The sequence below is a fragment of the Fukomys damarensis genome, unplaced genomic scaffold, assembly GCF_012274545.1.
Source record: "Fukomys damarensis isolate Sample0158 unplaced genomic scaffold, DMR_v1.0_HiC HiC_scaffold_3, whole genome shotgun sequence".
Taxonomy (NCBI): domain Eukaryota; kingdom Metazoa; phylum Chordata; class Mammalia; order Rodentia; family Bathyergidae; genus Fukomys; species Fukomys damarensis.
In genome coordinates, this window is record NW_022900915.1 from 21,914,782 (window position 1) to 21,929,919 (window position 15,138).

General features: G+C 34.2%; 1 protein-coding gene across 2 annotated transcripts in view; it reads left to right on the forward strand.

Moving 5' to 3' along the window:
- Pja2 (praja ring finger ubiquitin ligase 2) overlaps positions 1–15,138 on the forward strand; it is a 61,875-nt gene that overhangs the window by 39,873 nt on the left and 6,864 nt on the right. For both annotated transcript variants that reach the window (XM_010632226.2, XM_010632227.3), the window contains exons 6-7: positions 6,374–6,559; positions 7,880–7,991. In XM_010632226.2, coding sequence (XP_010630528.1) covers positions 6,374–6,559; positions 7,880–7,991 — 298 coding nt within the window. The remainder of the gene's footprint in view (positions 1–6,373; positions 6,560–7,879; positions 7,992–15,138) is intronic.

A 15,138-nucleotide genomic window follows, 5' to 3' on the forward strand; every position in this document is an offset into this window, starting at 1 on the left:
TTTATACAATAATATTTTAGTAAGATTTTTTTTTTGGGGGGTAATGGAGATCGAACTCGGGTCCTTGTACTTGTGAGGCAGGCGCCAGAACCACTGAGCCAAATCCCCGGCCCAGTAAGATTTAATTGATGAAAGCACTGAGTATTTGCACACATAAAAAAGAAGAAAATCTAGGCAAGAGAGACTGATAGTAAACAGTATTGAAACACTGTAAATTACAGGCTGTGGTGTGTACTGCCAAGGGAATAAAGCAGTAAAGTGTTAGGGAACTACATTAATTAGAGTGGTCAGTGAGGATGGCTCAGAAAATGACTTTTTTTTTTTAATGTTGTTTTGGTTTGGTTTTTGGTTTTTGGTTTTTTGACACAAGATCTTGCTCTGTAGTTCAGGCCGGCCTTAAACTTGCAGTGATCCTCCTGCCTCATCCTCCAAAGTGCTGGAATTACAGGCATGCACCACTACACCCAGCTAGTTTATTTTTCTTGATTAGTACATGTCTATAATAATTTCATTCATCTTGGGGAATTGGTACATATATACATAATCTTAAACAAGGAAATGACTTTTGAGCTGAGATCAGAAAAGTAAGAATAGTTAAAGAAGAGCTTTGTAGGCACAGGGAAAGCCAAAAACAAATATTGAAAAGGAAAAGGTTTGAGGAAGGTGATGGGGTTAAAACAGACAATATTGACAGATACCTAGAAAAGTAAGTTTTACCAAAATTTAGGAAAAGAAAAGAAAGTCTAAGTAATCTTATAATTGTTACAAATATGCAATCACTTGTTTAAAATCTTTGTGATGAAAACAACTGATCTAAATGATTTTTTTACCTAAATTATTTTAAAATACACTGTTAAGGATTACATCATTCCACTCTTAACAAAAATTCTTCCAGGGAATAGAAAAAAAACTACTCCCCCAGCTCAATTCTGTAAGTTCAGTGTAGTCCTGTTAAACAACAGTGTATGTGAAAAAAGTATAAGCCTATTTCATTCATTAAAATGGGTGTTAAAATGTTAATGAAAATTATCGGAAATCTGAATTTTAAAAATAATCTGTATTTTTAAAAAATACCAATCTGAGTTTATTCCAAAAATGCAAGGGTGATTATCATTAACCATATTAGCAGAATGCAGAAGAAAATCCGTATTATCCACTATAAATGCAGTGGGAAAAAATCACTTAGTAGTAATCAGCACCTTACGTATAATAAAAACTCAGAAGCTAGGATTAGAATGATATTTCTTTGACCAAGGATATCTGGCACTTGTAACAACTCAGTAGAAATCATTCCACTAAGGAAGCATTAAAAATTTTCTCTTCTTAAAATTAAGTGGTGAGTTAAGAAAAGGATGCTTAGTGGTACTGCCTTTATAACCATTGTAGTAGATAGAGGTCTTAACACGGCATACTGGGGGAAAAAAAGGAAAAATGATTTAAAAAAAAGAAGAAGCTGGGCCTAGTGATGCATGCCTGTTATCCCAGCTCTTGAGACAGAGGCAGGAGGATCACTACAGGTTCAAGGTCATTGTAGGCTACATAGTGAATTTGAGGCCAGCCTGAACTAAATAGTAAGACCTTGTCTCAACAGACGAGCAAAATATATATTTGTTTTTGTTTTTGCTTTTTGTACCAGGAATCAAACCTTGTGCTTGGAGGCAGGCGGCAAAACAAAATACATATTTATAAACACACACATACCCCCCGAGGCATGCTAAGGAATTTATGCACACTTCAGGAAAAGAAAAACTCGTATAAATATTGTAATACTTAATTTATTGAGACATCATGAGATTAATACAAGTTACCTTTGGCCTCTACAGTTATATCAGGTGCTCAAAGTGGTGGCATTGAGCTTCCAGACATTTATTAGGGTGGTGAAGTGCTGCTTGGGTAGCCTTGGACACTGAGATTGCTGCACATGCATTTTCCATTTCTTCTCTAAGGGCTGGCAGTGTAGTGGGTTTTCTGTGATATACAACATACTCTAGGATTCCCCATACACGATCTGTTCAGGAAACATCCTACTGTTTCTCTTTTCCTGAAATTTGTGTGCATTATTTGGTGGACTAGATAATGGAAGAAAAGCAGTTTGCTTTAAATATATTTGAGGTTTTTTATGGCATTTATATTTATAATCATATATTCCCATGGTGATATTTGTTCCTGCTGTTATTACACAAAACAAAAGAAATTTTTGATCCTACTGTTCAGAATTTTTTTTAATTCATAAAGAGTGGGTGTTTATTTGGCTCATAGTGTTGGAGGCTGGAAAGTCCCAGGAGCATTACATTGGCATCTGCAGAGGACTTGCATGATACATCACAGAATAGCAGAGGACAGCCAGGTGTTCTTGTGGTGATCCTCCTGCCTCAGCCTCTTGAGTGCTGGGATAATAGGCATGCATCATTGTGATGTCTGTATAATATAAAAAAAAAAAGAATGTCACGCTTTTTGTTGGGAGTACATTAGAAATAACAAATACTTCCAAGGACTTTTCCAGGTTTAATCATTAAATTATTTTTTGAAAGCTGTTTTTCAAAGATTTGTTATTAACATTTGCAGCATATGGGTAGAGAATGGCTGTTATGTCTGTAGCAGCACTGTTAAGAGGATGAGCAGCAGTGATGAGTCACAGCACTTGTGTCCTAATTTAGAGGCACTCAGTGTACTGGAGGAGACAAGGAAGTCATCGCAGGAGCTAGAGTACAGTGTGACTAGTGCTGTGATGGTGTGAAAAAAATGTTGTTATTTAGAATTTTTAAACTTGATCTTACATTTTTATTCTATTTTGGATTAATTTTGTTTTGTAACTAATTATGTTGTGCTAAAGGAAAACATCTGCTCTCTTTATATATTACATACTAAAATTTCAACAGAACAAACAGAACTTTGTTGTGTTCATTTCTCTGGTTTTATTAGATTGACCATACTAAATGTCCAATCTTAAAAACTTGTTATTCTGCAGTGTTGGTTTAGTAGTGGAAATTACTTAAGCGTTGATAGGTTTAGGTATATAAAGAGATACTGTTTCTATGTATGGTATTTAAAATACATTCACTCTTGTCCTCTAGTGGGTATTGTCTGCCTCTCCTTCATATATAGCAGTTCCTCAGTATCCACTAGGGATGACTTCTGGGGACTCTCCATTGATCCCAGAGTCTTGATGCTCAAGTCCCTTGTATAAAATAGTGTAGTATTTGCATACAACCCATACTTTACTTTAAATCATCTCTGCATTGCTCATAATATCTCACACAATGTAAATGCTCTGTAAATAGTTATTATGTTTATCATTTAGGTAATAATGACAAGGAAAAAATTCTGTACATGTTCCATACAGTGTTCTATTTCTAAATATTTTAATTCATTTGGTTGAACCCTTAGATGGAGAACCTGAGGGTACAGAGCCAACTATATACATGTTCTTTGCTCTCCAAAGTTAAATTTGCAACAAGTAGAATTCTAATTAGAGCTGCTCTTAAATCTGAAATATATGAATTGTTGTATAACTATCTCATAAGACCAGAACCAAAGTTAAATTTTGCCAAGACTTTGATCTAATATTAATTTTCCTTTTGTATTGTAAAGGGATATATATTCTTAACTCATCTGTTTAGTTCTTTGGAATGTATAAAGTTGATAATTTAAGAAACCCAATTTTTCGAAATTGAGCTCTTACTATAACACCAAATTACAGATTTACTCATATTTTTCCTAGTTAGACTTTGTCTTAAAACTAGCAGCCTTGGGCGATTTAGCTCAGTGGTGCTACCACCTGCCTTGCCAAGTACAAGGTTCCAAGTTCGATCCCTGGTGCCAAAAAAAAAGCATAAAATACTAGCAGCCTCGTTTTGGTGAATTTGTGAATATATATAAGTATATATAATATATAGACATTTTGTATGTTTTATATATATATATATATATATATATATAGTTATATGTAAAATACTATTTAACTTAGATTTTTGTTTTCTAACAGTTATTAATAGTTTTCTATTTTAATAAAGTAGTTTTTATATGACTAAGATATATATGGATCCACAAGTCGTCTTCAGTTGATATATTTTGCATTCAGAATGATGCAGAGTGATGTATTTGTTTGGAATGATTGGATACACTGAAAAATCAAATGCATATTTCTGATGGCTAATTAAATCTAGCAGGAAAGAACTATTATCTGGGATGGGGCAGAGAGAAGAATAAAAAATATGTTATTACATTTTCAAAATTATGAGTTGTCCAAATAATACTATACACCTTTACCAAAGGAAAACAAAACCTTCAATATTTTAACTTTTATTAAATGTCTACTAAACTCTGTTAGCTTAGCTATAGTTAGATTTAATATACAAACAACTGTATGACTCCTTAATAATTATCACATGACCTATATACCTATTCATTTCACTTTTGTAGTTTACATTAATTGAAAGGATGGTTTCTTAAATATTAATAGAAGTGAATACAGCTGTACCTTCTAATGATACAGGTTTTAGTCCTTTGGAAATATTTAATAAATTATTAAAAGTATATTGGGATAACTATTTTTGGTTAGTTTTTCTTGATAAATAGATAAAATTACATTTTAAAAATAGAGATTCTCCTATTTGATAAAAAATGCTTTCATATAATTTGAAAAGACCAGTTTCTCTATCTTTATGCATATAGATTTCCTAAATTTAAAAAAAAATCTACGTGGTATAATACAATATGCTGTATGAATTTCCTTTGGTGGACATGTAAATTTTTGCACTTTTGTCAGCTGTTAGCAATGCTGCAAAGAAAATATGGTACGTACTTTTTTAGAAGTATCTAGAAGCAGAACCACTAGGTTATTGGACATTCATGCACTTTGTAGCTACTGCCATGTTTCTCTACAAAGAAATTGTATCAGTTACTTTCTTCCCACATTGTACTAGTTACCTTTCTTCAATTCTTTGTCAACACCATGTGGTATCAGAAATTTATTTTTACCCATCGTTGAAAAGTGATAGTTTCTTGTTTGAGTTTGTATGTTTCTTATTCATGAGATAGATTATCTCTTCATATATTTAAAAGATACTTACATTTCCTGTCTACCAACTAATTAATATCCTTTGCTTCTGTCTTTTCCTTTTTACTTTGCTTTTACAGTTTACATTTATATTAAGAAAATTCCTTTTGTGTCTCATGTGTTTTAAAATTAATTTCTCTCAATTTGAGCATGGTGTCCAGAATTGACTAAGTGTGTATTACAAAGTTTACCAATCACTCTGTGGCTTCAAGTTTTATCATTATGTTTAGAATGACAAAATGATGTGAGATTTTTGTAAAATTTTCTGTCATTATCCTAGTACTTTTATTATTTTAATGGTTGTGGTAATGAGTTGCACATTTCAGAAAAGCACAGCAACCTTATATAAGGGCAAATAGTGACAGAGGGACCTAACTTTCCCCCAGTAATTCTGTCCCGGAATCATTTATTGACTAGTCTTTTTTTTTTCCTGCTTCATTTATCTTCTTAATTTCTTGACCTTAATTACTGATTTGTCTCTCCCTGTTTTTGTAAACTTAATATTCTAGGGTAGTACAATGACAATAAATAAAACATTCAGTAAAAATGAATTGTGTCATTTAAATAACCAGAGTGACATGGTAGCTAATAACTGGCTTAAACTTAGTGGTAAGATAGGCCTGTCTGAGATGTCATATACTGCTACCTGAATATGAAGAAGGGAGTAACAGTGTAAAACTGTTGTGAAAAAAAATTCAGATGTGCAAGTAGCCCAAGGCGGAAATAATCTCCATGTGTTTCAGGAGCAAATAGAAGAGTTGTGAACTGAGTAGACAGGGACAGGAGTGATAAGAAATGATGCTGGAGAAGTGAGCTGAGGAGAAAGTGTGGACTGCATGAGATTTGTAGCTAGGTTGGGGAATTGGACTATAAAGGAAATTTATTTAACTGTAAAAGAAAACTGCTCAAAAGAAGTGTTTAAAAATACAAGTAGTCTAAGATGGATTTCTTTTATTTTTGTCCTGGAAATAAAGGAGCATAGATAATTATGTAAATCAAATGTTCTTGTGTTTAAACTATTTCTAGGCGCATATGATCCCATAACAAATTTACTTAAAAAATAATTTTGGGGCCGGGGATTTGGCTCAGTGGTTCCATCACCTACCTCGCAAGTGCAAGGTCCCAAGTTTGATCCCTGGTACATACATACATACATACTTACATAAATAATTTGCAATTCCGGAAATCCTGAGAGAACCAATAACTTAGTACTCAAGGAATATGGAGTCTACTTGCACTAAATAGAATTCTTTTAAAAAATGACATTATGATGTTGTTTAAAATATTTTTTCATCCTTTAAATGTTTTTATTAGGGAACAGACATCCTTGGAAGAGGGAGAAATTCCTTGGTTACAGTACAGTGAAGTCAATGAAAGCAGCAGTGATGAGGGAAATGAGCCTGCCAATGAATTTGCACAGCCAGAAGCTTTCATGTTGGATGGTAACAATAACCTTGAGGATGACTCCAGTGTGAGTGAAGACCTTGATGTGGACTGGAGGTGTGTGGTTGTGTTATTAGCATGCCTAATTGCCTATTAGCAGAATTGATTCTTGATTCTAAATTGTAAGAATTCAGTCTCTGATAGATAAGAGATATCCTGATGTTCCTGTTAGTCTCTTTTGAAGCTCAGTTTAGTTGTCACTTTCTACATGGACTCTTTTCTTCTAGTCAGAGACTTATTTCATTGACCTTTATCTCCTGTGACACTTAACTTCTGTCCTTTATATATCTTGGAGGTCTTCAGATTTTCTGTAATGGAATTTAACTGGAAGAAAAGATAAATTCTTAAAAATGTATTTGTGTAGAAAAGGAAACAGGTATATGCACCAAACCATAACTCCCCAGAAAGACTAACAAAAAGGGAACAAAAAAATAATAAATAAAATGAAAGATAAGCCCACCTGATAAACCAAAAACATTAAATTCTGAGCTTTGTGTCTGTCATAAAATACTATAATACACTTTACTTAGACACACTTTTATTTGGAGCTCAGCATTCTTTGTCAGCATAAATTTAGTATTTTTAACATCTCCGGAAAAATATTGTTTAATTTTTCATATTTGATATAGAGAAGGAAAATTATATTCTTAAATTCTTCTGATTCAATCACAGGTTTTTTAATAATTCTTTTATTCAGAATGAGAATGTTTTTTAAAAATATGTTGTGGGTCACAGCATATAAAGCAACGTCAAGAGTCAGAAAAATCAAGTTTTAGGGCCAAGGATTTAGCTCAGTGGTGCCACATAAGTATATTTTCTTTACCATATTCTCACCTATACTCAAATTAGCAATAGAAGTAAACAGAAAAAGAAAAATAAACCCCAAAAAAGGGAAATATAAAGAATGTTTTTTAAAAATATGTTGTGGGTCACAGCATATAAAGCAACGTCAAGAGTCAGAAAAATCAAGTTTTAGGGCCAAGGATTTAGCTCAGTGGTGCCACATAAGTATATTTTCTTTACCATATTCTCACCTATACTCAAATTAGCAATAGAAGTAAACAGAAAAAGAAAAATAAACCCCAAAAAAGGGAAATATAAGAAAGAATTATCTTTATGCAGTACTCAGAGTTAGACCTTGAAACACACACACACACACACACACACAAAGAAATAATTTTCTACAACTGTGTCATACAGTTAGTATGGCAGACTTTTGGAGAATCGGGTATGCTTCTTAAACCATACATTAAAATATTTTAAGATTTTCTGCTTGCCAGATGTTAACTTACCAGTCTGCTGATATCTGCTGATATAGTTATCTCCTTAGAATAAGATTTCCCAAATCATAGTTACGAGTTTTGTTTTGTTTTTCAGCCTATTTGATGGCTTTGCAGATGGCCTGGGAGTTGCTGAAGCTATTTCTTATGTGGATCCTCAGTTCCTCACTTACATGGCACTTGAAGAGCGCTTAGCCCAGGCTATGGAGGTATTCTGTTAACTCTGATGCTTGTATATATAAGGGTTTTCAAACTATTCTTAAGAAAAGGTGAATGGTTTTCTGAATAGTTTGTGAATGGTGATTGTCACCAGTATGTTTGTGTAAATTGTATTTTTTGTCCTGAATGCCTCATATTGCAATATTTCTCAGGTTTGTTTGTTTTTTTGTTTGTTTTACTACAGAATGAAAATGTCTTGCTTAGAATTAAAATGTTTTGCTTACATTTAGAAAATATACTTTTCAGGGCCCAGGATGTAGCTCAGTGGCTCCATGCCTGCGTGGAAAGCACAAGGTTGTTAGTTTGAGCCCCAAAAAAAAAAAAAAAAAAAAAAAAAAAAAAAAAAAAACACTTTTTCCCCTATGTTGTATTAGGCAAGTATGATAATCTGAATATTTTATTCAGATTATTATTTTATTCACCAACACTTTTATGTTTAGACTTTTTGGTACTGCCAAACAGTTTTGAGGTGAAATCTCCTTCTGACTTTAGTATGTACTTTCTTAATGATTAGTGACGATGAGCATTCTTCTTATCAATTTATTATTGATATACCTTCTTTGAATAAGTATCTGTTCAGAAATTTTTTAAAAATTGGGTTGTTTTCTTGCTATTCAGTTGTTTGAGTTCCTTATAGATTTGGGGTGTTAACTTCTTAAAAGATGTGTGGTTTGCTGATATTTTCTCCCATTCCATGGGATGTATCTTCATGTCATTTATTGTTTCCATTGTCATATAGAAGCCTTTTACTTCGATAAAATGTCATTCACCTATTTTTGCTCTTTTTACTTGTATTTTTGAGGTCGTATTAGATAAATCTTTGCCAAGACCAATGTCTCGGAGCATTTTCCTTATGTTCTGCTAGCTTTACAGTTTCAACTCTTCAGTTTAAATTGTTAACCCACTTTAAGTGCATTTTTGTTTTTGACATAAGGGTACAGTTTCCAACTTTTGCATGTGTCCGGTTTTTCCCAAAACACTTCAAAGAAATTGCCCTTACTCCATCATGTGTCTCTCACTTTTGTTGAAAATAGATCAACCATACGTGTTATTATACTTTAGGCTCTATTCTGCATCACCGGTCAGTGTATCTACTTTTTACTTTATCTTTACTAGTACATATTTATCATGTAGATACACATTCACAGATACATTTATGAAATGAATCCTTGAGGATCTCTAAGCATATATAGGTATTTATAAATCACTTACTTTCTTTTGTTCTCATTGCTTCTGAATACTGTCTTGCTGTCTACTACAGTTAGGAGATTTGTTTCTTCTTATCTTCATACACACTGTCATAAATGTGGCACATTTGTTGCCCTAGTTTCTCTTGACATCTTTTCATTATTTCACTAAAACAGAAAGTCTTGTTTATAAATGTATTTGCGTAAGGTCAAAAGCCCAGTATTATCACAGCAACTTTGCACTAGTGGATTTCATTATAAAAAGTCTTCTTTAAACCACTGGATCTGAAGTTGATTTCCAAAGTATAGAACATTAATAGCTGGTGAATGAGCCAGGGGTAAGAGAACAAATATTATTAATTATTTCAGGAGTATTCTGTTAACATTTTGTCTTGAAATTTTCTGAAATTAGAACTTCCTGTTTAAATTGCTAAATTAGAAGATGGATATTCATCTACACATGAACACACTCATAGATGTACACACTTGTGTTAGCTCTGCTAATATATGTTCCATGTCTAGTGTGCATTTATTTAATCATTTTGAAAAATGAAACTGAAATAACTTAGTTTTCCTTTTAGATTTTAATATTTAAATGAGACAACAAGTAATAAAAACTGCATGTGTGTGTGTGTGTGTGTGTGTGTGTGTGTACATGATCTTCCATGTAGATCCTTTTTCTCATTTATGCTGTATAATGTGTATTTTTCTAAAAATTACTACAGCAGAAATGCTATTTACTACGAAAAGTCAAAACTTCACAAAACCAGATATTTAGGACTTTTTTCAGATTATTTAACCTGCCTTTCCACATTCTGGCACATATGAAATAATGAATGGTACACTGTAATAAGTTTCATCAGAATATATAAAAGTTCAGAATTATTAATTTCTTGAGCTACATAACTTTTGAGTAACGACAGTGGAGTACATCTGTTCTAGATCTGGTTTCACACCCCTTAAAATGACTTTCATTTTTTATGCTAGTAGTTTTTGATTTCCTATAATATGAAGATATCTTTAAAAAGAAGAGTTGTGAATAAACTTAGTTTTACTATTTATTACTAATGGGAAATGTGGCATTTGCTTGGCATCATGGAAGGAGAGAGAGATTGGTCGTAAGAGGTTATGCTAGATAAAAAACACTGTTAGGAAGAACAAAAACAAGAAGCAAGAAAAAACATGGTAGGTCCAGGAACTTCTTACACATCTTGGCTTCTGCTAATGAAGAACCCAGTGGTACTGCCACTTTCAAAGTTTCTTTTGTTTATTTGTCCATTTGCTTCTGATTAATGCCTTCACATTTTAGTGCTCTGTTTTATTTAATTTGAAATTGATTGAGGTGTTTCACCCTTAGAGATCAATATAGTTAAATTTTCCTATCACTCCTCAGAAATTTTGTTTTTTTCATGTCTAGTGTGCATTTATTTAATCATCTTGAAAAATGAAACTGAAATAACTTAGTTTTCCTTTTAGATTTAATATTTAAATGAGACAATAACAAATAATAAAACCTGACTGCAGCTTTTATTTTTTTGTGTCTGAGGCAACCCTCCCTTTTGAAATACTTGCTTTCATTTCTGTTATTTTTTCAACTGAACTCATCCTTCTCTTTGGGCGGTGGATTTTGGTGAAAACATTGGCACTATATTATAAGTCTCATATCTATGTCTTAACTTTGATTGTGGACATGGTACAATACCAGCATCCCTAACTTTTTGAGGCAATGATAAATTTTTGTACTTACTCCCAAATAAATTTGAAAAAAAAATCCTCATATATTTATGTTGAGACATAAAGTTATTTAGCCATAAATATAAGTGTTGCTTACCTCATTATACTTCTTTGCAAGAAAAATTACTCAGATTTTTATGTTAAAATTTATTTTGAGTTATAATTAGCAATATTCAATTAAAACTAGATTAAAAATTTTGATAAGCAATGATTAAAACAAAATGTTACTGGAAATGCATCTCTTAATGAGAAGGAGGCTTTTACCCTTCCCAAGAACTTGAGTTAATTTTTGTTTTTCGTCTATGAACATAAGCTTGAAAAACCTTAACAAATAAATCAGTGAGCCACTCATTTCTTCTGAGATACTTCCCCAAAATCCCATCATCTTAACTTTCTTTGTTTTTTTTTTTTAAATGCAAAAGATTAGAAGCCATCTAAAAATATTTAGTATTCAGTTGTTAAAGGTCCGGTGACCCCAGTACTGTAGATTGTTCTTCTGAATGGGTAAGAAATGAACTGTTATTTATAAAGTAGGAGAAGGGTTAGTATAAATAGAATATGGGGACAGAGAATCAGCATGATACATACTTTACAGGCAAATTTTCAGGTCTGAGGAGAGATGAACCTGAGGAGAGATGTAGGAAAATTAAGTTTATTCCCTTCAGACTGTCCACACCCAAACTCACAAAACCACCTTGAATACACTGAGGTATAACTATTAGGAAGATAACATACCAAGTTGAGAGCATGAGCTTTTGAGTTGGATAGGCTGCATGATTCTGAACAGTGTAGTTAACTTCTGAACACAGGAACCCCATCTAAAGTTGGGAGTTATTGTGAGATTGTGTTAAGACATGTAACAAATCCTCTAGTGTAATGGTAAGCTCTCAGAAAATGGGTGCATTCGTACAGATGTTTAAATCAGCAGTGACCGAGTGTTAATTAACCAGCAAATTTTGATTCAGTGGTGATCATTCAAAATTGACATTAAGTCCTTTATTATAAATCATCCTTTTAAAAAGAAAATACTGTTTTGTTCCTTAGAAACTAAATTGTGTACTTCAGGTTGTGCTACTTCAAACCTAGATATATTCTACTTTGGATTATTTGGAATTCCAGTTTGAGTTATTTAGACTACTTAGTTATCTTCCTTGGGCTACATTTTGAAAATAAACTACACTGACTAAGGTACAAATTTTTAGAACAGTGGCTATAAAATGGTTTCTCTTGCTCTTGTTGCTTATAAGTGGTACCAGATCATCTTAAAAATATGTCAATACTAAGGCAATAAATTGCTTCTATATGCATGAAATATCAGGTGTTTTTTATCACTATAAATATGGAGCTACTTATCAGAAGGGACTATGAATTCATTGAAACAAACACATATCAAAGCAGATACCCTGGAGTCACCTCCCCAAATGGAAAGTTATGTGTAGCATCCCAACTTACTGTTTATTAGTAGCACAGATGAGTTCTTTCAAGCAGTCTATGTTGAAAAGTGTGTACTTATTATATGAGAAAGGTTAGATAACAAGATCTTCCATTTCCTATCTTTTGATGGGGAAGATCAATATAGAAATTAGTAAATAATAAGATAAGTTGAGTAATAGGGAATTGCTAGTATTAGAAATAAATGTAAGCCAGGTGTGGTGGCACATGCCTTTAATCCCAGCACTTGGGAGGCTGAGGCAGGAAGATCTCTGTGAATTCGAGACCAGTTTGGGCTTACATAGTGAGTTCCAGGTCATTCTCAACTACACAGTGAGACCCTGTCTCAAAAAACCAAAAAATAAATACATAAATAAATAAAATGTAATTATAAAGAATACAGGCAAAGCACATTTGAGAAGTAGTCACCAGCTGTCAGGGTAAGATAGAACACCCAAAGAAGAGTGCTAACTCTTCTACTAACTTTGGTGCTGTTTTGGAGGAACTACTGGAAAGCTGTCCTCTGGAACTTGCTAGAAGTTAGCCCTTGAGAATACCAGGGCTAGTTCTTCACAGGAGTTTCTTACTGAAAATGTTCCACTACAGAGCTGTCCAGGGTTCTGCAGGAAGCTGCTAGCCACTGGAGAAGCTGTGTGCATTATGAGTGTGAGGCTAGAGAAAGCAACAAATGCCACAGATGCCTGTAAAGCAAGCACACCGGGTTCAAGCAAGGGCCTTCTATTCTGTGTTTTTAGTGTCCTCTGTGAACAAAACATAATAATATGCTGTCTGTTGGGAAGAAAAATATTGCATGGCTCAGATTCACAAAGCTGACAGAAATAGTGAATTTGGATTTCAGAAGCAACAGTTCAGTAACTGGAATACCCTGTACCTTTAATTACTTTTCTGTACACATTTGACCTCCTATCCAACAGTATAATTATATCCTTACCTGACAAGCAAGCTAGGGCAATTCTTACAAATAAAGTTGTAACCTTTTCCCCAGAATGAACAATCCCAAAATCATTATATCTCTCACTAATTATGCTAATTTCTCCACAAATTCAGTCACACTGAATATTCTCTTAAATTGCAAAGCTGGGCATGGTGGCGCATACCTGTAATCCCAGCACTTGGGAGGCTGAGGCAAGAGGATTGGCCTGGTCTACAACATGAGACCCTGTCTCAAAAAACAAAACAAATAAGACTAAATTGTAAAGTTAATTTCCAGCAAGAAATTGGAAGGAGAGAAAACAAGCAAATGGTTAGTATATACAGTTACATACATAAAATAAGTAAATAGAAAACATGAAAATCTACTAGTTTCTACATTTGGTTACAGGCAATAATAGCTATTTCCTTCGCCTACAACTGTTCCACAGTTTCCCTGCCCTCAGCCAGAACATTACCTGGCTTAGAATACTTTCCCTGGTAGAATGACCCAGACCTATTTTCCTGAAGACATTGTATCCTAGATTGGCCTTACTTCTCTTTTGGGTGCTGTAGTTTTCTAGAAACTGCCACTGGGCAGGGAAGACCTAAGAGTAAGTGCAGCCTTCAGGTGAAATTATCGTGATGTTTTTCTCAGAGGAAGCCCAGTGCATCTGGAGATTCATGATTGTTAGTTCATCCCAATTCAACCAGATCTTTCTTTTCAAGTTTCAGAATCCCATTCTTAAACCAGTCAGTTGTATAGCTTTTGAGGAATTTGACATATTGAGAATTTTATCTCATTTTAAGCTAGCAGTCCACACAATTAAATTTGGTGTTTAATTTTCAGAAATAAGAGCTTCTTTTAGCACTATCATGGAAGCTCTGGTTCTCAAACTTTCTTGAGCTGAGAGTTAACAGACCTGAATTTGTGTTTTCTCTGTAAGTGTGCAGGCACAAAATAATCCATCTCCATATTAGTTTTTATAGTAGATACCTGTAGCCATAAAGTCAAGTGTATTTACCCGGGCTTCCAAGACGTGTGTCAGTAAGCTGCTCTTCACAGTCAATAGTGGTAGCTTGATGAATTGTAATACCACCAGAGGCCGTGTTAATAACATCCCATTCCCATTAGCAAGGACCTCAGCACTGAACTCAAGCCCAGAGGCCCAAGCAGACTTATCCCAGAATCTTTTACTTACAGATTAGTGTTCACGGACCATGCCTAATACCAATTTTGTGCCACAAGAGAGAACAATAATAATTTAAACAGGGAAAGTTTAATGTAAACTATTGCCTACTACAGGACGTTAGAGATTGGCTTATTGGAATTAGTAGGAGGTAAAGTGGATGCTAGGAATATAGAAACAGCTGATTTAAGAAACAACTTTCAGGCTGAGATGGAGGTCTCTACCTCCCCATTCCATACAGCTGAGATCCAGACCTTGTTGGGGAAGACACGGCCTTGACTTACATGGTATTCTGTTGGCAGAACTTGGCAAGAAATCTCCCCTTTGGAACACCTGAGAAACTGTTCACTGGGTGCACTCTGCTCCAAAAGCACCTAAAATAGGCTCCAGAAGAGGCTGCTGGCCACCTTACACTGGGGTTGCTAGGCACTGGAGGAGCTGCGTATACTTTAGAAGACAGAAGAAGCGGGAAGAACCGCCTACACTGAACGACTGGTGCTGGAGAAGCCTCCCACCCTGCAGGCTCCCAGTCATCAGCCCAAGGGGCCTGTGAAGTCACGTCCTCCTGTGTTGTCTCCCCAGCACGTTCTGTTGACAGAGCTGAAGGTCGTGCTAGTGGACACAGGAAAAATACTTAAAAGACCCAGTTCTGTTTTCACAGAGTA